Source organism: Medicago truncatula, chromosome 1 (genome assembly GCF_003473485.1).
Source record: "Medicago truncatula cultivar Jemalong A17 chromosome 1, MtrunA17r5.0-ANR, whole genome shotgun sequence".
NCBI lineage: Eukaryota > Viridiplantae > Streptophyta > Magnoliopsida > Fabales > Fabaceae > Medicago > Medicago truncatula.
Genome location: NC_053042.1, coordinates 40659922 through 40687665, shown reverse-complemented (window position 1 = coordinate 40687665; position 27744 = coordinate 40659922). Strand labels below are relative to the sequence as shown.

At 34.7% G+C, this 27744-nt stretch overlaps 5 protein-coding genes across 6 annotated transcripts; 1 reads left to right on the top strand and 4 right to left on the bottom strand.

Annotated features, from left to right (window-relative positions):
- Positions 1-2: 2 nt before the first annotated feature.
- LOC11406438 (amidase 1) lies at positions 3-3950 on the bottom strand. The gene is made up of 9 exons (XM_003591045.4): positions 3611-3950; positions 3327-3479; positions 2640-2764; positions 2376-2501; positions 1812-1994; positions 1502-1649; positions 1214-1382; positions 534-668; positions 3-445 (listed from the first exon to the last, which is right to left on the bottom strand). The coding sequence occupies exons 1-9, from the start codon at positions 3718-3720 to the stop codon at positions 323-325; spliced, it is 1272 nt and encodes a 423-aa protein (XP_003591093.1). The 5' UTR covers positions 3721-3950; the 3' UTR covers positions 3-322.
- Positions 3951-4254: 304 nt separating this feature from the next.
- Positions 4255-6807, bottom strand: LOC11406437 (uncharacterized). Of its 2 annotated transcripts, none has more exons than XM_003591044.4 (6): positions 6457-6807; positions 6294-6376; positions 6145-6200; positions 5912-6024; positions 4901-4962; positions 4255-4798 (listed from the first exon to the last, which is right to left on the bottom strand). In XM_003591044.4, the coding sequence occupies exons 1-6, from the start codon at positions 6655-6657 to the stop codon at positions 4504-4506; spliced, it is 810 nt and encodes a 269-aa protein (XP_003591092.2). In that variant the 5' UTR covers positions 6658-6807; the 3' UTR covers positions 4255-4503. The 2 variants fall into 2 exon arrangements, with proteins under 2 accessions (XP_003591092.2, XP_024638312.1); XM_024782544.2 differs by having other exon boundaries at positions 6462-6804.
- A 1555-nt stretch (positions 6808-8362) lies between these two features.
- LOC11408723 (uncharacterized) lies at positions 8363-11319 on the bottom strand. The gene is made up of 2 exons (XM_003591043.4): positions 10685-11319; positions 8363-9104 (listed from the first exon to the last, which is right to left on the bottom strand). The coding sequence occupies exons 1-2, from the start codon at positions 11195-11197 to the stop codon at positions 8661-8663; spliced, it is 957 nt and encodes a 318-aa protein (XP_003591091.1). The 5' UTR covers positions 11198-11319; the 3' UTR covers positions 8363-8660.
- Positions 11320-18831: 7512 nt separating this feature from the next.
- Positions 18832-21571, bottom strand: LOC11410749 (root phototropism protein 3). The gene is made up of 4 exons (XM_003591039.3): positions 21394-21571; positions 21227-21296; positions 19883-20947; positions 18832-19422 (listed from the first exon to the last, which is right to left on the bottom strand). Exons 1-4 carry the CDS (start codon positions 21546-21548, stop codon positions 19066-19068), a joined length of 1647 nt encoding a protein of 548 aa, XP_003591087.1. The 5' UTR covers positions 21549-21571; the 3' UTR covers positions 18832-19065.
- A 3719-nt stretch (positions 21572-25290) lies between these two features.
- On the top strand, positions 25291-27744 carry LOC11410748 (increased DNA methylation 2). The gene is made up of 3 exons (XM_003591037.4): positions 25291-25487; positions 25657-26697; positions 27216-27744. The coding sequence occupies exons 2-3, from the start codon at positions 25677-25679 to the stop codon at positions 27458-27460; spliced, it is 1266 nt and encodes a 421-aa protein (XP_003591085.1). The 5' UTR covers positions 25291-25487; positions 25657-25676; the 3' UTR covers positions 27461-27744.

Genomic DNA, 27744 nt, shown 5'->3' with positions numbered 1-27744 from the left:
ACTCTTGTTATAGAATATATACACGGTTAACATTTTCAAAAGATTACTGATCTTGATACTACAGTAAATACTAACTGTAAGTCATGACTTTGGCGTATATGTTTTGGCTTTGCAATTCTTGACACTCACACTAAGAAGTCACAAAATTGATTGCTCAAACATGCACACAAAAAATGACTGACTAAAAGATGTCTTTTGCTCAAAAGTTTTTCAGACTTAAAAAAAATCTTCACTTCAAGTTGAGTATAAAAATTTGCTTACAATTACTTCCCTTGCAGTTGTAAACAAAGTAATTTAATTATCCTGTCAGCTTTGCTGGTTCCTATTTTTCAATGTTATCATAAATACTCTCCACAAGGTGAAGCAAGAATTCATCTGCACCATTCCTGGCCACCAGAGAAACTGATGCAGGGAGATCATTATACATCCCTAGTGGTATGCTTACCTGCAAAGTGTTGTGAGAAAAAAGGTCAATACTTAAATAATGAAGAAATAGGAGTCTGAAGTGTTTCACAAACAAACATAGGAACAACCTGACAAAATCCAGAAACTCCAACAATTGATAGAAGGCTAAAAGCCCTTGCGCGAAAAATTTCCAAGTCAGATGAATTTGTTTGTAGTTTAGGTGGAGGACCTGGAACCGTGGGGATCATGAGAACACCGAAATCCTGAAATTTTCACATAAACTGGAATGAGTTGAAGACAAAGAATAGTTGATTCAAATTCTTCATAAGTAGTATGAAGATAACTTTTTGAAGAAGGTATACTATGACTAACTTACTGATGACAAAACTACTATAATTTTTATCGTGAAAATGGTGCATAAAGGAGATTCATTGTGTGAAACTACAATCTTCATATGCAGAATTGTATGTTACAACCAAGCATATGTGCTAGATACCAAAAATTAAAGGTATGGTGTAATTTTTAATTTGACAAATGAATAGACTTATTGAAATAAATGTGTAAACTAAAAGTGACTCAAATATATACATCAAAAGTGAGATTGATCTATGAAAAATAACATGCATATTAGAAATTTATTTGAAGACTAAAAAGTGAATTTGTATCAGGAGCAGTGATTTGGTTACATCTAAAATGAATAACTAATATGATATGTTAAATCTTGTTAATCTGTTGTTTATCAGTATGTCTTGAGGATTCAAAAAATCTGCTTCTTTGCATGATTAAGGTGTGTGTGAGAGAAAAATACCCCAAGAAGAGAAGTAAGAGCGTCACGCAACTCCCTTATTATAGAACGACAGATATCAATATTCTCCTCTGTTGTGCGTAGGGCATCTGATACGCGTTCTGAAATTCCCGGACCTAACTCAGGTTTGACTGCATTTATCCATTCACCATGGTTATTCTTAAATTCATACCTACGTCACAAATAGTAAAAAAATTAAGGACTTAAATTTAAACCAAAGGAAACATCCACAATCACTAGAAGAATAAAAGTCATCTTTGCTGAAGGTAGGGATGGAGTAGTATGCTATACCTCTGAAGCAATCGCATGGCACTTGAAAGTGCAGCCAGTGATGGAATGTTGTATATTTGATCTGTTTTCTCTTGACTCATGAAATGCTTCAAACCCGGAACTTGGGCCTTCACATACTCACCAAGGAATTCATACCTTAATAAACCATCTGCAGTAGTGTATACAGCAACGAAAATTATCAGTAAAATAAATCGTTCCAAATACATATCAAACATCATTATGGAGATGAAACATTCAAATTTTGTTTTATAAATAACATATACTTACACTGAATTGATATTAATAGAAAAACATATGATCAAGCATTTACCTCCATATAACTTCTGTATTGCTTTGATGACAATTCGTGAAACTACATCGAAAGGAACACTTGAAAGCTGAAAACAATCCTCTGCAATGATAATTTGAGTAGGTCTAATGGGTGTGATGCGTGGCGATTGCAAAAGTACATGTCCAACTGCACTTAAAATCTTTGGATCCCTAGCAAACCATCCTAGATGTGAATATGAGAATAAGAATATCAATCTAGAGAATAAGGGCTCAACAACTTGAAAAGCTACATTTTCGAAGGAAAATGCATATATTTACTATATATGCATGTTTTAAAGCATCAGATTGAATAAAGAATCTCTCAAGCATTGTGAAGTTTAAGAGAAACAGAAAATTAAATTTTAAATTCCTCAAGAAAATATATAAAACTGATGCCATTAGGAACAATACTTCTATGTTTTAAAATAAAATTTATGAAAAGTACTATTATATAGCTGTCAATGTTACTGTGTTAGTGTGACTGTCATTCTCCATATCCTCTAGAACAATGAATTCACCCAAAAAAAAGAGATTTAATAGAGCCACCAAAATTGTGGATTATTACCAACAGTATCAAAACTCTGTGCCATTGGAACAACTCCTGATTTGGAGATTCTGCCATGAGAAGGACGAAAACCGAAAATCCCACAATACGATGCAGGAACTCTTACACTTCCTCCTGTATCAGTTCCTATGATTTTAACAAAAACTAAAGATTATTAATCCCATGGTGGAGAAGAGTCTCCTACATTTAAAGGAAAAACATAATACTTCTGATTATTAACCGAGTGGTGCTCAAAACAACTAATGAAATGGATGAATTGCTGACCTAGAGAGAAATCCACAAGCTTTGCACCAACTGCAACAGCAGAGCCACTAGAAGATCCTCCAGGTACTCGGTCTTCTGCACAAGGATTTCTAGGCGTGCCATAGTGTATATTTTCTCCATTTATACTGCCAGAGCAGAGTACCGTGTTATACAATTAACAGAAGTACCATTTTTAACATATGCACATTCCCGACGCCAAAAGATACAACTACTCTTCGGTTCATATTTTACCTAATAAAGAATACCTACAGATAAGCTTATAAGTAAAATGAGCAAGTATAGAGGTATCCACCACCCTTGTGATTAGATCCAAAGGTAATCATAGTTTTAACTTAGAAATTTAAAGATTAGATATACTTTTTAGTGGCATTATTCAGAGACAAATACATTTAGAAGAACCTGTCCTTTCAACATAACCTACTTCTTCAGTGAGAATTAGTTGTACAACTTCCAACTTGATTTAGACAAGCAAGTCGGAATTTATATAAGTATGACAGTGAGCATAAATCATCATTTGTTTTACATTAAATGTCATTTAGAGATAAAAGCTGTCCTTTACAACATGAAGATAATGCTCAGTAATAAAAATAAAAAATTATATAACAATGCTTAAAGAAAGACTATAAAACTTGACCATTCTTTAGGCTGAGTGAAAAAATTGACCAACAGAAAAAGAAAAAACCGAACCTGTAAGCCATTTCATCCATGACAGTTTTACCAACACAAGTGGCACCTGCACTCAGGATAGCCAAAACTGTTGGAGCAGTAGAAGTAGCAGCCTGATGAGTCCTTGCCCAATCAGGATTTCCAAATCCAGCTACATACCCTTTCACATCAAATCTGTTTGACAAAAGCAAACCAAAACTTTCATCAAGTTCAATATACATGGATTCAAATACACCGAGTTAATGAAGTAAAAGTAAACTTTGAGGTCAGGAAAATTTTGATGCCGAAAATCTTAAGAAACTTACATGTCTTTGACTGCAAAGGTGAGTGAATTCAGAGGAAAATCAGGGGAAGAAGAATTTGGTGGTAAAATGAATTTCTCCATGAATGCTCCATAGTCTGAGGCTGTTTCCATGTCTACTGTATTACGTTTTCAACCACTCACAGATGATAACAGCAGTGCCTCTTCACTTGTGTTGTGGGTTACAAACTTACAATGATTGATTAAGGAGCTTCTCTTCTCAGTACAAATTTCACTGCCCGTATGATTGAGTTTTGAGGATAGCCAAACATCTAATTTTTGATTGGCCAATCCAAAAGTCAGTGACACAGTCACCTTCCAATTGCTTTGTCCTTCTGTGTATCCAACAAAGATATTGCGTTTTTTTCCATATTATTCTTTATTTCATTCATTTTAACTTTTTACTCATTTACACTATTTTCATTTTCCAAACACTTACGTTTCTTTTTTCCTCCATATTATTATTCTTATTGCATTTTTTACATATAATTTATTCATTTAACGTTCCAACCGTTTTAAGTCAATTCTCATCTCATAAGCCAATTTTGTGAAGTTGAAATAAGTCCAAAGTCTAAATTGATGTATAAACAAATGTTGTTAGCTAGCTGGTAAAAGCTTAAAGAATCAGGCTTTTGATATTCAATAGCGGAAAATAAATCCTCCAGCAATCTTGTTAGAACTTAGAACTCCATAAGATCAAGACAGTAAAAATTGTTGCTACATAATACCAACCCATTAAAAGTTTATGTTCACAACTTCAGGCCCTTGGACAGGGAACTGTACTGTAACTAGAGAGGATCCTAACCCATAATATCGCTCTTTCATATATGTAAAATTTACCACCGCGCCTTTCGAGGATTACAACAAACAAATGAGAAAAATAGAACAAAAAGGAATCTACTCAGTTCCATCAGAGTCATCATCAAATATGTACAGGTATGGAATCACAGTAGTGCGATCAACCAACTCATTTTGAGAAACTTCAGTGTTTTCCCCGGGTGAGCTCCATCCTAATCGTTGAATATAAACCGCATCATAAGCTTCAATATTCAATCCCGAAGCAAGAAATAGTTGAATCTCATACACAAATCTGTCGGTTCTTGCTCCCAGGAAAGGCCTAGCTGCTTCAGAGACTGACATCATGAACTCCTCCTGTTTCTTTTCAGGTTCTTTTATGTGAGACTTCTGCTCTCTAATGGAGAATAAGAATTAACAGCAACAAGAACATCACTCTTTTTCATATTCAAATAATTTTATACTATTATATCAACTTAAAATGCATAAAGAAACTTACCCTGTCCATGATGTTTTGACCACACCAAATATATGGTGCACAATGATGTCAACATCCTCCTCCTAAAGATTAAGCAAAGTGAAGTACGAGTCAAGAAAAAGTAGTATTCATGGTTAACAAATCGAGATCCATATTGTGAATCGAATCTTATTATGAATTATAAGATACATTACTAATAAAAATATGATATTGTTCGTAAAAACAAGTGATAAGATAAATTATAAGCTTACATATCATATACGAATCTCAACAATTTAAGATTCAAGTCATAAATCAAATGACAAATAAAAAGTCGTTGACTATACAACGGCAACAACAACAAAAACAGTGGCAGATTACAGTAAACTAGTTTTTGGTAGTGATTCATTGTAAAGAATCGAGATTTATCAGGATTCAATATGAGATTCAAATCCAAAATATATATACGCTAGGAATTCACATCAATTGGATTCAATTTTGTATCAAAAGATAGTAATAACCTTGGTACTCAGTGTAGTCAAGGTCGAATGCTGGGTCATAGGATTGTATGATCTTACGTGCCATGGCTCCTCAACCGTGCTGCAATTTCACAAAAGTTTGTTTTTGCAGATTTTGTGGTCAGGATAGAGAGTTTGCTACCAGGATCGTGTAAAAGAAACGAGTTAGGCTGGCCATTGGAGTTGTTTCTATGGAATATGTCTTTTGAGCTGCTTATAAGTTATTTTGTTCATGTATTATAATTTTTATGTGCGTGTTACGACCCTGTCTTACAAATCGTGTTAAGACCCTCATGTTTATGATCTTTCAACAGCCTGCCACTCCTACTTAAAATCTTGTGTTTGACTACATTGGTGATACTAGTTATGAAGGACAATGCAATCACTAATAATTAGACACATGCAAACAGTAGGACCCAAGAAAATGCAACATGATGTGAATCCACATAGTATATAACTGGTTAGGATGTGAACAATTTACACCGACATGAAAGCGAATACACTAACAAGCCACTAATCTGACAAATTAACTAACCTGGGTAAGAGCTTGAATTTCCCGTCTTAACCAAGTTTGAAGCCAGTTGTTTTGCTGATTATACTTACGAGATTTCCAATATTGTAATACATTGAATATATCTTCCACGCAACCTACTCAAAAAAGGTAAAAATAAAGCATAGAGTTAAAAGTATATCAAATATTCTATACAAATCAAATGACACGGACAACAGTAAGAAATTAGTTAAATGAAAGGTGGTAGAGTAGAAAACCTTGTTGAGTATAATAGCATTGTAATCTATATCTGTGTGCTCTTGACAAAACAAAACTGCAAGGACAAATATAAGTGCAAATTATAAAATGATTGTAATAATTTGTACTAGATAGTTTAAAAATAAAAGCAAGTGATAGTGAAACAAACCAATCATCTTGAAGATTGGTATTTATATAATGGCGTTGAAAGCAAGTACCATCTACTCCATGTATGATAGAAAAATTATCTGTCTGCATAATCATAGAGATTAGTATGATAGATAAATGAAATTACTAATATAACTAAGGTGGAGAGAGAGAAATAAGCAAACCTTACAAAGGGGGCATTTAACAGAAGAAGAAGGTGGAGGAGTATGGTAGTGTTTTCCAGAAACAACTTTGATCCAGCGTAAAATGCAATTGAAGCAAAATTGGTGTAAACAGTGATCGAGGTAGGAAGGTTGAATGAAGGGTCCAAGGCAGATTGGGCAGATGGAATCATGCGAATTGGGAGCCGATGATTCATTTTCCATTGCTTTCTCCTTTAATCCTAACCTGTTTCTGCTGCAAACAATTATCTTGCCCTGTGTCAGTGGGGAATCGTCAATTATTCCACTTCAAATCATATATATCGCGCATTTTCTTTTCCTTTTAACATGAGGAAGATGATGTGGATTGAACCCCTTTACCCAAATTAATAAATTTGAGGGAAACTAGCATAACAATTAACATAATAATAATCTTTTAAAAAACAAATTAATTAATTAATTAAAAAATTTATTTATTTTTTGGTATTATTCTAAATGTTAGAGATTAAAAGTGCATTTTACTATGATTTAATATTTTATTTTAGGCATAGATTTCAATTTCAATTTAATTTTTTTTTTTTTAATTTGTTAAGTGTAATTTTGCCTAGAAAAATATACAATTAAAAAATAGTTAATTAGTAATTTACTTTTGTATTGTCGCTGTATAATGGTATAAATATATAGGGGCCACAATACCAAAAAAAATAAAATAGGGACCAAACAAGAAGATGACTACCGGTGAAAAAATGACTATTTAATTTTACTTTTTTTGTGAAGAGTATAGTGGCTAGAAATATACATGTCATTCTATCTTGTTGAGGTGAATAAACGGAGATTTTGAGTTTCGAACTCCAACCATTGCATATCGTAATATCCCTATCAACTAAGTCAAATTCAATGAAACTATATTTTTTTTTTATCAAGTAATATAATGACTAAAATTCACTTTTTAAGATGAATAAATGAGGTGTCTGAGGTTCGAACTTCAACTTCTACATATAACAATATATTATCCCTGCCAACTAAACTATGTTGACAGGGACAATATTCATTATACTTTATTTATCCAATTTATTTTATTTCAGTTCATTTTATGAAAATTATTTATAAATTGTTTCTTTTTAGTTTATAAATGTTTTTATATATGGGATAGAGTTAACATTGATGGCGTGGCTTAATCATGATTGGTTGTGGTGTCCTTCATGGAGCTAATGGTCATTGAATTTGAGTTAAGATCCTCTCAGTTTATATGGTTTCTCTAAATCAATGGGTTTTGCTTTTGCCTATGTTGCAGAGCTTTGGATGGAATGCTAACAAAGGGCACAAGTTAGCTAAGGAGATCGGTGGAGCTTCATTTGCACTCTAAGATTGTGGGAAACACAGATAGTTATTAAGGTTGGTTTAGTAAAAATGTCATCCCTGAATATTTTTTTGGTCATTTAAAAACTGTTTGTATTAAAAATAAAAAAATAAAAAATAAAAATATTAACGTAGTTATTTGACCGAGAGGAGTTCTACCTAGACCTCAAGAGTATATATTGTTGTCATTTCTTTTAACATTCACAGAAGGAGGAGAGGGCAGCCTAAGCTGGTTTTCATTTTGAACTAATCGATTTACTTTTAACATGAGGGTGATAAACTTATATAGCAATCAAATTTCTTAAGAGGCACAACAAAGTAGGCTATCAGAGAAAAAAAGGAATACAGTAGTACCCAATTCCTCACTACACCTAACCTAACATTAGTCTGCAAACTAGTAAACAGTAAACACTAACAAAACCAAAACCCACCACGCCACAATGCACGCGCCTCAGACACATGGGAAGCAATAGCAATAAAACCAAAAGTCCACAGAAATTGCTCCATCACCCAATGACCCCACATCCAATTGCAACCCAGCAACAAACATAACAAGATACTAACACAAGCCTGGTGCCGACAAATGACATGAGATGTGAATGACAAACTCGAACTCGATAAAAACTGCGATCACCTCCAAAAAACAATTCTAATGTGGTCCAAGTTTGTGACCGTAGCATTCGCTTACTCATACAAGTTATACTGATGTAACATAAATGTGGCCTTAAGTACAGCAAACAAATCAAACTAATATGATATTTTCTATTTAAAACCATGCCAAGTAGTTAGTTTATTAACTTGACATTTCCCCAAATAAACTGCTAAGCTCATCACAAACAGAATTTACACGGTCGATAGAGTGTTGAATTTTAACCAGTACCAGGGTCAAGAATAGGAAGCCTGCAATGATAGCTGATTGATTTATCAGTCTGACGGGTACCGGGGATGAAGAATTGGAATATCACTGTCAAACAACTGCCCTGGGGAGCAATCCCATAGAAAGCACAATCTGGTTTGGCCAAGTGACACTGCAGACTCTTTGCAAAGTGCTTCACACTCACCTGCACCGATTGAGCATCTCCTCTCAAAATTGACCTTGAGGACCGCGTCTGAGCACTGAGATTTTGATCCTCAGCAGGGGCATTTGCTTGCTCGCCGATCACCAACAGCTTTCGAAACTCAGCTCCAAGGCTGATCAATGTGGTTGAAACCTGCACTGTCAAATCCCCGTACTTACTTATGGACACATTCACTGCATCACCCACATGTTTCATCCGATCCACTAAGTTAAGCAACTGATTCAAATCAGGCACCTGTATTGGAAGTAAAAATTAACTGAGCAAAATAACTGAATAATTAAACTAACAACTATAGCTGACTGTAAAAACCTGAAACAATTTGCTACTAGTGGCTAACCCGTATATCCAAAAAATATCTAACCAGCAATCAATGCTCACTCAGAAAACAAACTAACTACTAGCTGTAACTACTAGCTAGCAACTTTTTCAGCCTAAAATCCCTTAGGCAGTTTTTAAACCTTTAGCCATCTGACCATATCCATAATCATTTCACTCTTCTTTCAGCTACTCTAGTCTGTTGAGGAGTGTATTTGGTATTCCGTTAGTATTGAATTCCATGCTAAAAAGAATCTGCAGGGGGAAAGATATTCTCTGTCTCGGTTTATTTATAGTGCTTCGATCTTTCAACTACTTTTCTTCTACAAATATCTCGAAACATCACATTCTTCCAATTTCTATTCCTTTTTTAAGTAACTTGGACTTTCAGACTCAGCAACACTGATTGAAGTTTTGATGATTATTTTTCTAAAAGCAACTTTAATGCAAAAATGAATGTAAATTTTTCAGTTCAAAATAAAATTGTATGTAAATTACTACTATTCCTAAAATCACATCTGATCTATGTAACACCAACATTTCTAATTGAAGGTGTTTATGAGTAACCGACACATGTCAGTGTTCGACAACCAATAGAGACACGTGTAATTACATAGGACCACTTTTCTGAAATTATTACTCGTGTCTACATATCAATGTTGGCATCGTATCTAACTTTCAGGTCTGTGTCACTGCTTCTTCATGGCATTAGATAGAGGCATAATCAGTTCTGACACTTTCTATCATGATAGCAAACACATAATTAGGGCATGTGCGGTGTCAAAACAACCTAAATTTGTCTCGATTGAACTCTATAGCTATGTATCACAGACACTTCAGATTTAAAGGCACGTTTGGCCTTAAACACGCGTCAGTATAGGACACCGATACGACACATATACATGAGATTGAGATTCCATTTAATGATTTCCTTTTTATCAAATTATCACTGGTGTCCGTATCAAACTATATCAGACTCTGTAGCACCGACACTTTGTGATGGAAGGCATGTCGCGGTGTCCAACAATGAAACAACACTGACAGTGTTCAATTAATTCATTTCTTAAACTTTTTACCAATGTCCGTGTCGTGTACGGTGTCTATGCTGGTGCTTCATAGCATTTGATAGCTAATTTCAAATACACTAATTTCAATGAAATATCATACATTAGTCACCATTGAACTCTATACTAAACTATGTAGTACCACCTCTGATCGAATGTGTGTCCGGTGTCTGACATGTGCCACTGTCTGACATCGACAATACACTGACAGGTGTGATTACATGCAAATGCAATCAATTCATTTTCTCATATTATCACTGGTGTCGACGTGCCAAAGTCATATCCAGTATCCATGTGTGTGTCGGTGCTTCATATATAGTGAACTTCAAATCCACTAATTTCAACTAACTAACATTTCAAAACCAAAATACAACATAAATCAGACCTAATTGAAAATCGAACTCCAAAAAACAATGACTTAATTATGATGATAACCTGAATAAGCGTTTGAGGAATATCCTGAGCCATATCAAGCGCATTCTGAAGTTCAACAACCTGAGCCCTAGACAAAGGTTTAGAAATAGGAATATCTTGAATAACAGCAGATTTAAAACCACGCGTTTCAAAAGTCAAAAACGGCATCGCAACAGTACAATTCTGATTAACTTTCTTAACAAGCTTAATCTGAAGACGATTAGGAACAACAGCAGAATAATCAGAACAAACCGCAACAGAACTACGAAGAGCGCGAAGAAGAAGAGAGAGATCAATAAGGAAAGCGATGCGGTCGTCGTTTTGAGAAGAGATTTTGAAATCGTCGAAGAGGAGTTGGTTGGTGAATTGTGCGATGGATTGGATTCCGTCGCCGTTGAGGAGGTTGTGGAGGAAGAGTGTGTGGGTTTTTGTGAAGTAGAGATGGCAGGTTTTTGCGGTTTTTTCTAGGGATGGGATGAAACGTTTCTCAAGTAGGTTTACGCCGGTTTCTGTCATGAACGCTTTGAACTTCATTGTGTGGTGGTGGAGATTGAGATTTTGTGAGAGGAAAATGTTGTGATTCGTTTGATTTGGGTTTTGAGAGAGGGAAACTCAATTTTTTGGCTCCCTTTTTTCTTCCCTTTACCTTGGTAGTTTGTTTTTGGCTTAATAACCGTTTTACCTCCTAACTTTTTCAAAGTTGTGATTCTGGCCCTCAAAAAAAAAAAAAAAAAAAACTACAATCTCTTAAGTTTTGTATATGTGGTAGTTTGGTCCAATGTCAATTTTGACTCGATCTATGCTGACGTGACATCTGTAACACCCCGTTTTCTCAATATAAAAAAAAATTCTAAACATTTATCAGAGCAAACAACATAAACGGGATATCACATTCAAACATAATCTAAATCAGTTAAATAACAATTTAACAAAATAACTTAAACATTGCAGCGGAAAATTATTTCGAAATCCATAAATCGTTTTGGCACGTAGGCCCCATTAAAATATCTAAATCAGTTAAATAACAATTTAACAAAATAACTTAAACATTGCAGCGGAAAATTATTTCAAAATCCATAAATCGTTTTGGCACGTAGGCCCCATCAAAATATCTCAACAGTTAATCAACATCATAAAAATAACGTAATTGTTCACGTAAGAGAATGAAGCATGCATATCATATAACCCCATCCCGTTACGTATCAGAGCGACCTAGACGACTCAGTGAGGCAAGGCCACTCACGACAGCAAACTGCACACTAAGCACGATCACCTGCAAGTTACTCATACGAAGAGCAACATTTTCAAGCAGAAAAGGTGAGATTTCATAACACAATAATATTAATCAATATAATTCGAAATCATAATTAACATCATAAACAGTCTTAATCATCATTGCATCTTTGATAAACAATTATCAAGTAATCACAGCATTCAATCATCATCTATAACATAACATCTTTAGACTCGACAAATGCGACAATGCAACTTAGACCTCTTATATGCATGTGGTATCAATCGTCATCATAGTATTAATATACTTTAATCGTGGGGAGGACAAAGCTCCAATCGTGGTGAGGACAAAGCTCAAATTGTGGTGAGGACAAAGTTCAATGTATGCTAATGCATGGACTCTATCAACAAAACATCTTAATCATTAAATCACTTATACATCCAATAATTTGGAGTTCATCATCAACTTATTCAGACTCATGCAACTTAGTTAATTAACAATAGCAGCATAATCAGATCACATCACCAGCTTAATATCAAATTCATTTTCAACAACTTCTTGATCATTCAATAATAATTCAAGAAATGCAATCAATAAATAAATCACAATATAATCACTTAACATTTCATAAAAGCTTCACAGTTCTCATTTAATATCTTAAATAGGTCTCATTAGTACCTAAAGTTCCTTTCCTAATCAATCCAAGCAACTCAGGTTTCAAACTTCTCAAATGCACTCAGTTCTGGAAGTGCTCGCGAGGCGAGAGCATCTGCTCGCCATGGCGAGTACAAGCCAGATTCCCAACTAAGGTTGTTCCAGGTTCAATCTTGTTCTAAATCATCCTCTAATCTTTAATAGGCACCTAAAGGTACTCAAAGGCATTTAAGGTTCAACTCAAAAGTCAAAAACTCAGAATTCGACATGCTCTCTGGTCAAGCTCGCTATGGCGAGTAGGGTTGCTCGATGTGGCGAGCTACGACATGTAACTCGCGAGGTGAGGGGTTTTGGCTCGCGTGGCGAGCGATGAACATAGGCTCGGGCAGAATGCAGTTTTTACAAAAATTTCATCTAATCTCATGGTTTAAATCCTAGTTTCGGTTCCATAACTCATCCTAAACATATTCTAAGGTTATAGGACAGTTTCTACATCAATCTAAACAATTCTTACCGTTTGATCATCAATTTTAGGGATTTGACCTAATTTCAAAACTTTTCTAATTCAATCCTAACTTTGTCAATTAATCATCAGAATCATAGCAATCAATATTACTGAATTATTAGTCTCACCCTTACCTTATAGTGTAGAAAATCGCAGCCCTCTCTTGGTCTCTCTTGCTCTTCTATTGGTTTTCCTTCTTTTTCCAAAACAGTCGTACGTGCAATTGTTTTTCTAAAACTAGGTCTTTCTCTTTTATATCTCCTCTTAATATCTTATCTTATCTCACTTTCTCCCCCAAAACTCTCTAAAATCTCAAAACAGCTCTCAACTAAATATTTTATTTTATTTTCAAGTTTTATTTTATTTAACAATAAAATAAGTCCCATAATCTCATCAAAATCATCCAAATCAACAAAATTCACACATATATTATATAAATATAATATAATTGCCTAAACTCGATTAAATAAATAATTAAACGAAAGTGGACGTTACAACACCTTAAGTGAGATGCCACTTATTATCTTTTATTTTATTTATTTTTACCAATTTCGGAGGAGGAAAGGGTAATTGTATGTGATAAAGTATTTCGTGATGTTTAGCATTGCTCATCCTTTTATTTAATGTGGTGGTAGTTTTCATGCTCATTAAAACTGGTTTGAAATTAGCGAAGCAATTTACTAAAGTACCGCCAATTGTATGAGGTTTGTCACATCGTAAAAGTATATCATCTTTTGCTATAATCAACTTTGTTAATGCGTGACCTTTTAATATATATATATATATATATATATATATATATATATATATATATATATATAGGGTTTGCTAGAACACACTCACTAGTTTTTATGTGAGAGTGTTTTAGCAAAGCTACACCTTAAGGTGAATTTAACCACTTTTTAGTTATTCACTTGCTAAAATACTCATTCTAAAAAATAAGTGTGTGTATTCTAGCAAATTCCTATAGGATTTGCTAGAACACACCCACTTGTTTTTTGTAGAAGGTGTGTTATAGCAACATACACCTTAAGGTGTATTTATTAATTTTTTAGTTATAACTTGCTAAAACACTCTCACATAAAAATTAGTGGGTGTGTTCTAGCAAATCCATATATATATATATATATATATATATATATATATATATATATATATATATATATATATATGTGTGTGTGTGTGTGTGTGTGCGCGCGCGCGCGCGCGCGCGCGTGCGCGTTCGTGTTGAAAATGATATTTAATGTAGACATTATTTACCGATTGTTAGAGATCTTAAAATAAAATAAAAAATATTGAATTGATACAAATGTAAATTAATTATTTACATTTACAAACTTTGATTACACACTACCCGTCTTAATATATTTAGAACAACCGACATTGAATTAGATTAATAGGAATTTGAATGCAAAAAGAAATTAATGTTCAAATAACCAATAAAATAGCTAGCATTCACAAAATTATGGTGCAAATTCTATCCAAACAAAGATTTGGAGATCAATGGCTGCAAATGTTAAAAAGAGTGCGTGGAAATGGAATGATATTGTCCCTATATTCACTTTTGCATCAAAATTATCATCCTGCCATGACATTGTATGTCTCATCTCCCTCACGTCGGAAGAGTATGTGGAAGAGTTAATTCACGTCGGTGAACGGAACGTGACTTAACTCACGCTGGGTTATATACATGCGTGAGTTAACTCACGCGGGAGTATTTTGGGAAGTTCAGTTGGGAGGGAGCATTTTTTTTATTGGGAGAAGAGCAATTTGTCGGATTAAGCCCTAATATTCAATCTATATTGATTGGGTTTGGCTTTGTATCTTGATATGATATAAATATATATTGTGAATATATAATAATAATAAGACATTTCTTTATTGATTTTGTTTTGTTTCAAAATAATGAAGTCCCTAGAATAGTTCGTCTGTTTAATGGAACATTAAGTATAAATTAATTGTGAGACTCCGTTAAACATAAGGACATTATTCTTAAAGTATCCATAGTCAAGCTTTATTGAGAAGTGGGATACCATTAAAGCATAGAGACTATTATGTGGATAGACTGATGATCACATCTCACAGATCATGGATAAAGAGTTATCAAGTCTACACATAGATATAAATATTAGGAGTAATATTTATATTGGATTGACCCACCATGAGAATACTACATAGTAAAAGTTATGAAAAGTGTCATAAAAATTATCATAGTGATGGTGGTGTATTCCACCCTTTGAACTGAAACCACTATGTACCCTAGATGTTGGAGTCGAGCGTTTTGTCACCATTCAAACGTTGTCTGTAACAAGATAACTATAAAGTTGGTTGATAGGTACTCCACAAATCATGCTGAGGGACATGAGTGACCTAGATGAAATTTTCCCCTCATACATAACATGAGCAATGTCTACGGACCCAATATTGAATTGGACAATGGTGACATTATATGCCTTGTGTTCAATATAGACATAAGGGCAAAAGGGTAATTATGCACACAAACATTATCACATAAAAGGTTTCGTCAGATCACATGACATTCTCGTCACTTGAGTAACATTGATGTGTTGCTAGATATTGCTCACTGTTTATAATATTAAATATGTGATTTAATATTATTGTCAATGTTACGGGAATCTATAGGGTCACACACAAAGGACAGATAGATGAGAGAAATAAATAAGTAAGACTTATTTATAAAATAATAAGTAAGACTTATTAGTAATTAAATAATTAAATATGACTTTATTATTTAATTTACGAAAAATAGAGAAATGCGGTCCACCATAAGGTACAATCTGTTTAAGTGAAATATGGTGCACTGTAAGGTACGGTGTACTAAAGTGCTTGGCTTGCTGACCACACAAGTGATTCTATAAATAGAACCCTTGTGTTGAAGCATGACAGACTTCTTGTGAGTGCTTAACCTAATTCACAAAAGTTGTGAAACCCTAGCCGCAACTTGATTTGGTCCATTGGACTAATCAAGTGTTAGGCCCAATTAACAAATAAGTGGTGTAGCCCATAGAAAGTTCTAGAGTGGTGTAGAGCTAGATTGGTAGGATGTATAAATAGTATTAAATGCATGTAGTTGAGAGAAGTGTGTAGAAAGTTTCCTATGATGTGTCTAGAACTCTCCCTTGCAACCTATAAAAAGGGGAGATCTTATCATTTGGAAACCAAGCAAGCAAACAAGAATCAAAGTATCATTTCAAGTAGCATATATAATTATTCTCTCAAATATTCTCTCCTCCTAAATTCCTCATAAAGTTCTCGCTATAACCTTATCCTTTTCCAACAAAACATGTGTAATGCAGAGGCAAAGCTAACCGCCCAAAGCACCATAAAGAACTTTGGACAATAGCACCCTCCAGCTTGGTTCTGGCGAGTGAGCCACTTTTGAATGTAACGAGTCATCATATAGCAAATCATTGAGATGAAAGACAAAGTGTCATTGATAAATGACACTTTCTCTTTTTAGTATTTGAAGAAGGGGGAATTGCTGAATGAATGCCTCCATAATAAGTGTTGCACCGATAATGATATGTCGTGTTTTCATCTGATGTTCCTAAGGCATGATATCAACTTACCCTTCATGCACAGTTAGGGCATCACCAACCATCAACCGATCTGTGATCGGTGCCAGAGCCGTAGAACGATCGATAATTACCGGAGCGGAGGTGGTGGTTGTGAGAATTGAGGCGACTTCTACCTGTAGAACCACCATTTCGGTCGACGCGGCTTTTGAAGACATGATGACGCGGTGGTGGAAATGTTTAACAAGAAGTGGCGAAGATTGGTGGTAGTGCGTGTTGAGAACAGTGAGAGAGACAAAAGAGTATTGAGTGGAATTTTGTATTCTGATGCTCAACCAAATCCTTTTGTTGAGTTGTATTTAAGGTAAAGAGAAAAGAACTTCAGTTATATTCATCACTTTAAAATTCGAAGTGATTAGTAAAAGAACTTCAATTATATATGACATTTTAAGATTCAAAGTGATTAGGAAAAGAACTTCAATTATATATGGCAATTTAAGGTTCGAAGTGATTAGGAAAAGAACTTCAATTATACATGGCATATTAAGATTCGAAGCAGGGCCGGACTAATGTATTTTTAGGCCTAAAATGAAACTTAAATAGAGACATTTTAAGTGTGTCAGAGAGAATAAGACAAACATAAGAAAAAAATTCCATAAGTTCCCTCAATCGAAAATAATTTTATACGACGTGGTCAGACAATATTTAAATATGAGTATTTTGTCAGCTATAAATCAAACTTTGGTTTGTCACATCGTAAGAGTATATCCTTTTTCGCTATAATCAACTTCGTATGTGTGTGTGTGTGTGTGCAAGTTAGTGCGCGCACGTGCGTGTTGAAAATAATATTTAATATAGACATTATTTACCAATTGTTAGAGATCTTAAAATAAAAAAATAATATTAAAATGATACAAATGTAAATTAGTATTTTACGTTTACAAACTTTGATTACACACTACTCGTCTGAATATATTTAGAACAACCGACATTGAATTAGATTAATAGGAATCTGAAGGCAAAAAGAATTTAAAGTTCAAATAACCAATAAAATAGCTAGCATTCACAAAGTTATGGTGCAAATTTTGTCCAAACAAAGTTTTGGAGATCAATGGCTACATATGTTAAAAAGAGTACGTGGAAGTGGAATGACATTGTCCCTATGTTCACTTTTGCATCAAAATTACCATCCTGCCATGACATTGTATGTCTCATCTTCCTCACGCCGTAAGAGTTAACTCACGTTGGTGTAAGGAACGTGATTTAACTCACGCTGACTTAAGTCATGTGCCGAGCGTGACTTAAGTCACGCTGGGTTATATACTTGCGTCAGTTAACTCACGCGGGGGTATTTTGCGTCAGTTAAAATAATGATATGTCATGTTTCCTAATGCATGATATCAACTTACCCTTCATGCACGATTAGGGCATCACCAACTGTCAACCGATCTGGGATCGGTGCCGGAGCCCTAGAACGGTCGATAATTATTGGGATGGAGGTGGTGATGGTGAGAATTGAGGCGGCTTCCATCTGCAAAACCATCATTTCGGTCACGGAGGCTTCTGAAGGCATGATGACAAAGAAGTGGTGGGAGATAGGTGGGAGTGTGTGTTGACAAAAAAGTGGTGGGAGATAGGTGGGAGTGTGTGTTGATAAACAAGTTTTGAGTTGTATTTAAGGTAGAGATCAGAGAGAGAGAGAGAGAATAACTTCAATTATGCATGCACTAGCTTTAAGATTCCAAGTGATTTCGATAATATATGGCCCTAGCTTTAAGATTAGGAAAAGAAAGGCACCTTACTATATTCACATGTTTCAAAAACATTAGTCTCTTTGTTGCACACTGATCGTTTAGACTTTTAAATGGCAAAATGTCAATTCATGAACAAGCTAGCTCTTAGTCTTTAAAGCATTTTCAAAAATAACCCGAGAAACCTGTCGTTGAATATTTTTCCACGACTCCATGTCATCGATCATTGTCGTTCAATCAGATCTAGCTAACAGTATTCATCTCAACAAGACAACGATACACTCACTATCTTAGTTGTAAGTATGAAAAAAATCTTGAGTTTTTATTTCTAAATAATATAGTCGATCGTCGTTGAAATTTCTGATTGATTTTAATTACTAGTCAACGGTGGATCACCTATGTTATCAACATATATGTTTTTCTCACCATATGTCCGAAGTAGCATGTCGATCCAAAAAAACGTACATTTCCTTACTTGGCTGAAAAAGTATCCAAAAACTAAGATATTTTACTAACAAAACGATCAATATAATTTTTGACGCGAGAGAAGTGCTAGCAAGACCAAAAGCGTATTTTATTGCCAATCCTCTTCAACATTCACAGAAGGATGAGAGGACACCCTATGCTAGTTTTCTTTCATTTTGAACTAACCGGTTTCAACGAGGCTGATAAATACATCCATCAAAGAAAAGCTCTATATGTTAAGGTGTTTGTACATAACTTCAACGAGTGGATAACTTCAAATGCTTTTGAAGCTTCATTTTGCAAGTATTTAGTTCCAGCAGTTGTGACTTCATCATCTCAACATCTTTTCTCATTACTTTTATCTCCTGATTCATCTGTCTCTTTTCAAAATCTTTGCTTATCCTGATGCTTGTCTTACTCCTATGGTAATTTGATCCTTTACTTGCCATTGTCCATGACATGTTCACTTGTTCTAAAAGGACAAATCCTGTTGATAATTTCATGGGCAACCTATCATTTTTCATCACATGCTGACGCGCTTCTTGTGACAATCTATGGTATTCCAATACATTACACACATTTTCTCCATCTTCTTCTGTCAAATATGGATGTGCCTGCAAAATTGAGTTAAGTTTTAAGTTTTCAGATTTCAACAACCATATAATCATAGAGACAAATGCAAGACAATATGGACCATTCAATTAAATAGTTAACTAAACATCCGCAGTCCACACAAATAGAACTTGAAGTACTCATATAGCAATGATATAATCAAAGTTTTATTAATGCATGTTTAGAAGACCATGAGTTTTGCAGAATCATGGTGTGCCACCACGGTGTCATTGAGATATTGCCAAACTAATTGTTGATCCAAACATGCACTTAAAAAAAGGTTTGCGACTTTTACTTGGGTCACAACATTATAGATTTTTATGTTGCCAAACTGCTGCACAACCACGATTGAGGTGGATCAGCCGCATTTGACTGTGATTGTACGCAATATCAAAGATCAAAACTCGAATATGACTGTGATTTAAAACTTCGGGAATAAATTATATAATATTAGTATATTACCTTAAGGTACATGTCAATAGCTCTATAGAGATTGTCATCACTATCTCTAGCATTTTGTGGCAATACTTCAACAAGCAATTTGAAACTTTCCACTGTGAGCTTCTGATCCCTTGCAACTTGTGATAGATAACCATCCACCAACCTTCCAACAATGTGAACTTTTGCAGCAGAATTACTTGAAATGCCAAGAACATAAGATTGTAACACTTTAACAACAACATCAACATCATACAAAGAATCTTTATCTCCTTGATTCTTAACCAAAAGATCTTGAACACAACACTGCTCCAAAATCAAAACCACTCTTGTCTCTAGCTCACACAACAACTCATGATTGATTTTCAACATCATACCTGCCTTCAACAGGTGAAGCAAAAAATTGCAAGAGACAGAATTTTCTTCAGTTGGAAGCATTTTAATCAAACACTCGGTTGAAACTTTATGTAACTGAATTGGCATGTGTTTCTGTGTCACATTTGGATCAATTCCAAGTGTGACTTTAGAGAACCATTTTTTAGTCCAATTTTCTATACATGAACCTACAAACTCTGATTTCATTCCACGTTTTTTGACAGATTGAATCGCTTCAATAAAATGATCTATACGTAGAAGTGATACATCTTCAAACCACCAACAAGCATCAACTTTGATTTCAAGTTTTGGAATTACACATGCTTTCCAAGCTATTGCTTCTGAGCAACGTTTCACTAATTGTAACTCCTTGGCCCAATGGGAAATTGATTCACAACTTTTGAGTATACGAAATGTGTCTTTCCATGAAGATAACATTAGAAATGTGAGAAAGGATTCTGTTTTGGAAATTAGATTTTCTTGTTCAATATCTTCACTCATTTCTAAGAAATTTGCAGCACAATATAATGAAGCTATGTTGGATGATGTCATGTCGAATTTCCAACCGTAACAGAATTTGACAACTAACTCAAATGTTTTTCTACCACCTGGAAGATTGTCTATTTGGATAGTATGATTATTGTCTTCTATGTTGTTACTTCTCCTTTTGAAGACAAGCCTATTCAAATATTCACTTCTTGAGACCATGGCAAGCTGGAAAATCAATGAATTAATCATTAATTTATAGTTAAAAATATGAACAATATTACATGTTATGATATGTTTGAAATTAGGAACATGAGGTACTTATTGGTGTGAATGAGTAATGTAAAAACAGAGAAAAGAGTAAATAAGTAGATTTAACATGTTATATAACTAAAAGCAATGGCCAATGGTGATATATAACTAAATTAAGATCAGATACATAGCACACATTTTGATACACATGTTATGATAAAAAAAATGATATATATCTTATAATAAAAGGTCCACCTTATGCAAGTGAAAGCTGGAATCACCAACTTGTATGATTAAATCATTAGTAGAACTTGCCCTGGCAATCCTGCATCAAGAAAATGAGACATCTAAGTATTTATCTTCCGCAAAAACGTATATATATTATTCAATTATGACATGTTTGGGAGGTTAAAAATGTTTACCAGTTTTGATTTTTCCGTTTTAAGGAATCAGCAACTATAGGAACATTAGCTGGTAGAACAACGCATCGGTTACGCTTTCCTCCACTCAAGACATTTTCACAGTCAAGAATTTTCATGGTTACTTTATCAACACCAGGAAACTCAAACTTGTTCATATAATAATATTTCTTAGAAAAGGTTTTAGTGGTGAATATTATTTAGATAGAAATTGAATTGAATACTATATATAGACAGAAAAAGTGGTCCATCTTTTAGATAGTATGATGAATATTAATGTAGTTGTGGCCTACTGAGTAACTTTGTACATAGCGTTTGTGGCATGGAAGAGGGTTTGTTGCCTATTTCCATTATGCGTCATGTCAGTGTAGTTATTGGAATTAATATGGAGAATTTGAGAGTAGACAGATGGATGCAAGAATACCCTAGCAGATAGTCAATATTACATTCTTTCTCATCCACATAGTGGTAGTACCACGCATTTCCAACCAGATCGCCTTCATCAATTAAGGTGTTTCCAAAGTTGTACCAAAGTAATAACTCATCCCACCTTGCTAATCAAAACTGATTCTAGCCATATGATTTTGTGGTCAGGAAACTTTCTGTTGCAATAAATTTTTTACTAAAAAAGATTCCATTATTTGCTTAAATGCATAATCTGTGTTTGGATGGTGAAAGAAATTGGAAAAGACACAAAGTGCCAACTATTTTGCCTTGTTATTTCTTAAGAGTAATCCTGGTTAGTGTTTTAGTTCAAGCATGAGTGATTAACTATGAATGACTTAAATGTTAGATTTAGAAGAGAAACAACTCATATTCATGCCTTAAAATTTTGGTTTGAGATATGTTCTAATCTCTTGTTGGTCTTGACATACTTGTTTCATTAGTGTCATATTATTTTGTTAGGATATTTGATATCCAAATGTCACAATCAATCAACAGAGATTGAGATCAAATGGTTGAGATTTCTCAGTTTAAATTAGCAAAATCAAAATATGCTGCATTTACTTCATCATTAATTTAAGATCAAACGGTTGAGATTACATAGTGAATTTTACACAATTAAATAATTTATACATTGATCCATATCGGACGGCCAAGAACCATGTATGTCATTGTCAACCAACAACAAGTAGAATCCAAATTCAAAAAAGTATATGGGATTAAATAATGAATGTGTAAAAGCAAACACCTTTCTTGATTTCTTCTTGCTCTAGCTAACGGTCACAAAGCACAACACAAGCAAACAATGGCGAAACTGAAACCCTGCATTTCCACAACCCAATCCCTTCATTCAATTCCAAATCACACTCTTCCAATTCCAATCTCCAAATTCAACATCAATTTTCATCTCCTCAAACCCAAATCCGTCGCCATTTCGCAATCCCATCAAACTCTAACAAACCTACAAATCGTCTGCGCTAGAAGACCACAATGGCCCCTATCGTCGAATCGAAAATTGCTTCAACTAGTTTCCACACTCGCATTCAATCTCAAGATCTTGCCAGAACCCTTTAATTCCCTCGTCCGCGAAATCGCACAAACCAATTCGAATGAACATCGGATTGTGAACCGTCTCATCAGTGGCTGGAGTAGGAAAACAAACAAATCGAGCAAGAGGAGGAATGAGCAGATGTTTTTGTTGCCATTGTTTGTGTTGATATGTGTTGCGGGTTTCTGGGCGTTTAGGGTTTCAGAATTGGACCTGTTTCTGAAGTCATTGTTCTTTTGTTTTGTTGGGGTTTCTTCAATTTCATTGTTAAGAAATAAAGTCATAAAGGATTGGTTTTTAGGGTTTTTCTTGGGGGCTGTTTTGATGATGAGTTTCAGATTGGGAAAAGAGGATGTGAAATTTTGGGTTGAGAAGTTTAGGACTTGTTCTCCTGTTGCACAAATTGCATTGAAGAATAGAAATAGAAAATGGAAAGTATCAAAATGAGAGCCATGGTTATTTTGTTTTTTTTACTACACCACTATTGTTTGATTCAATTCAATCACTCTTGAAAGATTGTTCTGTGTAATTGTTGATTCTTGTATACTCCATTGTGTATTACTGAATGATGGTGATTTAAAATTGATGCAACATTGTTCTCAATGTGTTAGCAAAGTGTAAAACTACAATGTTGCTAATGCTAGGCCTGTTTAGTGGTCACTATTAAGAATAAATCCTCCTTGAGCAACATTAGTGACCTGCTTGTAGATTTCATAGTAGCATTTTTTTCTGATCAATAGATTCAGAGTAATATCATCCTTATTAATTATTGCATCAGATACATTACTGACAAGTTTGCTTAATTAATGAGACGAAGTTTGATACTGTATGCTTGTGTATAAAGGAAAAAGCTCAAGTGGTTAATGAGTTTTACGAAGGACGTATCATTCGGTTTGATTTGATTAGGGGGCTCATTTCCGCTAGAAACCGGAGGGTTGATACACAACAAAACTTGGCATAAAGTTAAATTAAGGCTTAGATGTTAGTATCATGTTAACCTGTAGAAGAGAACAATGGTTGAGAAGAGAAAAACACGAGTTTGAACCTTTTTGAGAGAAGAAAATTGATGAGTTATGGGTGATTTCATCATCAAATGCAGATGAGAATAAATTGGGGTGATTTCCTACAAGAGGAATAAAATCGTTAGACCAACAATATACTACATTGTCAAATAGCTAAAGGTGTGATTCGGAGCAAATTGAGAAAGATGTTGGTGTGAGAAAATCTCCCCATGTTCCGGTATCCCACAAAATTGCTTTTACATTGTTATTTAGATTTAACTTTTGCTATTATTATCTCTGCATACCTGATTTTTTTAACGACAAATGTTGGTATGTAATAACTTAAAGACCTGGGAACATTTTTTTTTTTTGGGTTTCTCATATGTTTCATTCATTTGAGGCGTGTTTGATACTAAATATGGGTACCTCTCTCAACTGAGATTTGAACTTTGGCTTGCTATGTTGTCGGAGGTCTAGTCCATTCTGAAGGACCCAAACTCATTGCTAGTTATATATTGCATAAGTGTTCTGGACTGGACAAAGACCCAATCTGATTACTAATTAGGCCGAAATAGACGACCTCCGCTCAAGAGACCGCTCAAGCCTACACCAGCATTCCATGGCCAAATCAGGACCCTTTGATCTCCGTCATACGGTGATACATGGTTTGCATTGCTTTTGTTGCAACCGCCTAACCATTTTAGGTCTTTGAGCTCGGTCCACGCCGTCTTTTGTTGCTACCTCACTCATTTGAACCTTTTAAATTTCTCAAACCCTTACTCGATTGAGCATTAGAGTCCTTACAGATACATCACCCCCTCTGGTGAATCAAAGTCGTCTTTCACTGCATCTCAGCCGCTCCCTTTGTCGTCAACGAGTCTTCTCAAGATCAATAATAAAGAATATTTCATGATAAATAAGTTTATGCATGTTTTTTTAACAAACCATCAATTTAAGCCCTAAACTACCGCTCTCTCTTCAATGTAGTCTCTAAACTATAAAAATATACTAAATAGACCCTATATTATAAAATGTCAATGTAGTCCTTACATTCATATATATTTTCAGTTTAGAGATTAAATTGATTAGAGATATTTTTGGGTGTAAACCGGGTATCCTCCGCGTGCAACTGCAGAGACTAATCCCTCGAGCATTGTGGAACCCAAATGGGCGGCAGACACTCCCTAAGAGTTTTAACGCTACTGTATGCCCAAGGCTGAATTCGAATCAGGATCTTGGTTAGAGATTGATAGTTCGTAGACGAAATTGACAAAAATACTTGATTTAATTATCCCCTTTGGCAATTAAGAAATACCATTAACTAAGATGATGTATCACAAGTCTTACTCTTTTTCTATTTCAAAAGAAAAAAAGTCTTACTCTCTTTCTATGTAAATGTAACGCACGCTTTGTATCATAGCCCAATAGCTCCGAAGCCCAAGGTAAGCCTCATAGCATCACCAACATACCATTAACACTACCAGACGGTGCTCTATTTCACCTTCACAAATCCCCTGTTCGGAGCCAAACAGCTTCTCTAATTTCTCATTCTTAATTCTCACTGCATGCATGCGATTCATAATTCTTCAAACCTCACATCACATGTAAGTATCTCTCTCTCTACACTCTTCCGTTCCTATTTTTTCGCCACTCTTCAACAATGTCACTGTTACTTAATTTCTTCAACTCTAAACAAACACCATATACCTTCAATTTAATTCAATATTTCCATTTACATTACTATTTCATTCATTTTCATTATTTTTCTTGCAGAATCATGGTTTTAGTGTGACATGTCTAAGTCTCAAAATAGAATGGAACAACCTAACCAATATCAAACAACCTTAGCACTATTAGAACCCAAACCCAAAAACCTAAATTCCAATAACCTTAATGATGATCAATGTTTTCTCCTTTACTTCATTATGGGAACGTACTTTGGTCCTGATATCAATGGTGACAAAAAATCAGTGTTACAGATAGTAGCTGAAGGATTACCTTCATACACACGTGAGCAATTAACAAATTCTTATATGAAAGTATCTGAATTGGAACGAATTTACTATTATATACTTAGGAATGTTGATAAATCATTAACGGTAAAGTTAACCTTTTTGCGCCGGTTCATTCAAGGGCTGGAAGGTTCCTCCAATTGCAATTACCCTCAGTTTACTGATTTGTTCCCACTTGAATTACACCCTCAGTCTATGTTCAAAGGTAATAGGTTTAAGATCATTGAAAATATTGTGTTTATTGATAACCCGGAAGTGTTTTTCTTCAGTCAAGAGGATATTGAAAGGTTCAAGAGATTGAGTGGATTGGAGGATTTTGTTGTGGACAAAGATGTTGCTAGATTATATAATTGTATGGATGGTAGTGGTTTGCGTAATAAGTCAGTTGTGAAGGTTGAGCATAAAAAAATTATCCCATTGCCTTTGCCTGAGCTTCAATCTTCTAGTAGGAAAACTAGTTCTCGAAAAGTGACTGAAAGTGATGATTTTTCTGATCTTAAGTACCAACTGCCACATGCCCATGCTGTGACCCCTATTAGCTGTGTGCCGTTTAATGGTGGTATGGGTCTTGATGGTGAAGGTGATTCTGTTAAAGTTGGTGCTCCGGCTGCGTTATTCCTTCCTTCTCGTCCTACTAAGAAGGAATGGTCTAACATTGTGGCTGCTACCAACAGTGGTTTTGCATTGACAGGAAGTGCGGCTATGGGGCAGATTGGTCCCATTATGGGACTTGTGGACATTGGAGAGTGTGAAGACTCTTACCTATTTCGTATGTCTCTCCCTGGTGTGAAGAGGGATGATAGTAAGTTTCTTTTTAAATCTTATTAAGTCACTTGATTGCTATTTATTTAGTTCTATGTTCTAATCTTCTATGCTATAAGTGCCTCTATTTTAGGAATGTCTAGTTCATGTTTGGGTTCTACATTACACTGCTTTGAGAATTATGTTAATGAAATAAAATTATCTAAAGCTGAAAAGGTTTGTATATTCTATGTATACGATGATGTGGCCATATGACTTCAAATGACAACTATGTTGATTTGATATTTCTCCTTATGGCATGCCCTTACACTACAAAATTGGAAAAGGAGAAAAAGAATTAAAACTAACAAAGAAACAAGGAAAGAAGGCAATTGCATCTGTTGTTTGATGTTTTGGCAATGTACAATGGTTCTGAGTACTATAACCAGATCTTGATCATCGTTAAACATTATGTTGTTATGATGGGTTGGCAAGTCTTTCAATCACTTCTGCAGCAGCATAGTGTGTTAAAGAGATCTTAATATGTTAAATCAATGAACTTTGAATTTATGATTGCAGAGGAATTCAGCTGCGAGGTTGACACAGATGGCAAAGTATTTATTCAGGGAATAACCACAACAGGAGAGAAGACTGTATCAATGCGCACTCAGGTATTTGAAATGCAAACTCAAAACCTCTGCCCAGCAGGCCAATTCTCAATCACATTTCAGCTACCAGGCCCTGTAGATCCTCATCAATTCTCAGGTAATTTTGGTACTGATGGGATTCTTGAAGGAATAGTTGTGAAAAGAAAACCTAGGTGATGGCGAGGCTATATGCTATTAGAATCCCTCTATTAATTCCACTTGGTACTAAGTTGATGCAAATGTCAAAAAAAAATGTGGTTTTGATTAGCAGTATTATGTACAGTGTCTATCTTAATGTTAGTTATTTTTTGAGATTCAGTGTTATACATGCTCAGAACTCTCTCTGACATTCTCTTTATGTAGAAGAAAAGAAGTGGTCACGACATGGCTAATTAATCCATTTTGTGGACATGTAAGAATGCTTCACTGATGAATATAGTATATTATTTTGAGAGGAGTAA

Bases quoted from the DNA above. Each gene is read 5' to 3' on its own strand.
- LOC11406438 (XM_003591045.4), bottom strand. From the start codon at position 3,720: ATGGAAACAGCCTCAGACTATGGAGCATTCATGGAGAAATTCATTTTA. The intron at 3,480-3,610 runs GTAAGTTTCTTA...TTTGTCAAACAG, and splicing joins ACCTTTGCAGTCAAAGACAT to ATTTGATGTGAAAGGGTATG. The intron at 1,995-2,375 runs GTAATAATCCAC...ATTCACATCTAG, and splicing joins ACAGAGTTTTGATACTGTTG to GATGGTTTGCTAGGGATCCA.
- LOC11406437 (XM_003591044.4), bottom strand. From the start codon at position 6,657: ATGGAAAATGAATCATCGGCTCCCAATTCGCATGATTCCATCTGCCCA. The intron at 6,025-6,144 runs GTTTTCTACTCT...TTTTTTGAGTAG, and splicing joins ATGCTATTATACTCAACAAG to GTTGCGTGGAAGATATATTC. The intron at 4,799-4,900 runs GTAAGTTTCTTT...ATTCTCCATTAG, and splicing joins GTCAAAACATCATGGACAGG to AGAGCAGAAGTCTCACATAA.
- LOC11408723 (XM_003591043.4), bottom strand. From the start codon at position 11,197: ATGAAGTTCAAAGCGTTCATGACAGAAACCGGCGTAAACCTACTTGAG. The intron at 9,105-10,684 runs GTTATCATCATA...CTTCCAATACAG, and splicing joins TTCCTCAAACGCTTATTCAG to GTGCCTGATTTGAATCAGTT.
- LOC11410749 (XM_003591039.3), bottom strand. From the start codon at position 21,548: ATGAACAAGTTTGAGTTTCCTGGTGTTGATAAAGTAACCATGAAAATT. The intron at 20,948-21,226 runs GTGGACCTTTTA...TTGATTTTCCAG, and splicing joins CCAGCTTTCACTTGCATAAG to CTTGCCATGGTCTCAAGAAG. The intron at 19,423-19,882 runs GTAATATACTAA...TCAATTTTGCAG, and splicing joins CTATTGACATGTACCTTAAG to GCACATCCATATTTGACAGA.
- LOC11410748 (XM_003591037.4), top strand. From the start codon at position 25,677: ATGTCTAAGTCTCAAAATAGAATGGAACAACCTAACCAATATCAAACA. The intron at 26,698-27,215 runs GTAAGTTTCTTT...TTATGATTGCAG, and splicing joins TGGTGTGAAGAGGGATGATA to AGGAATTCAGCTGCGAGGTT.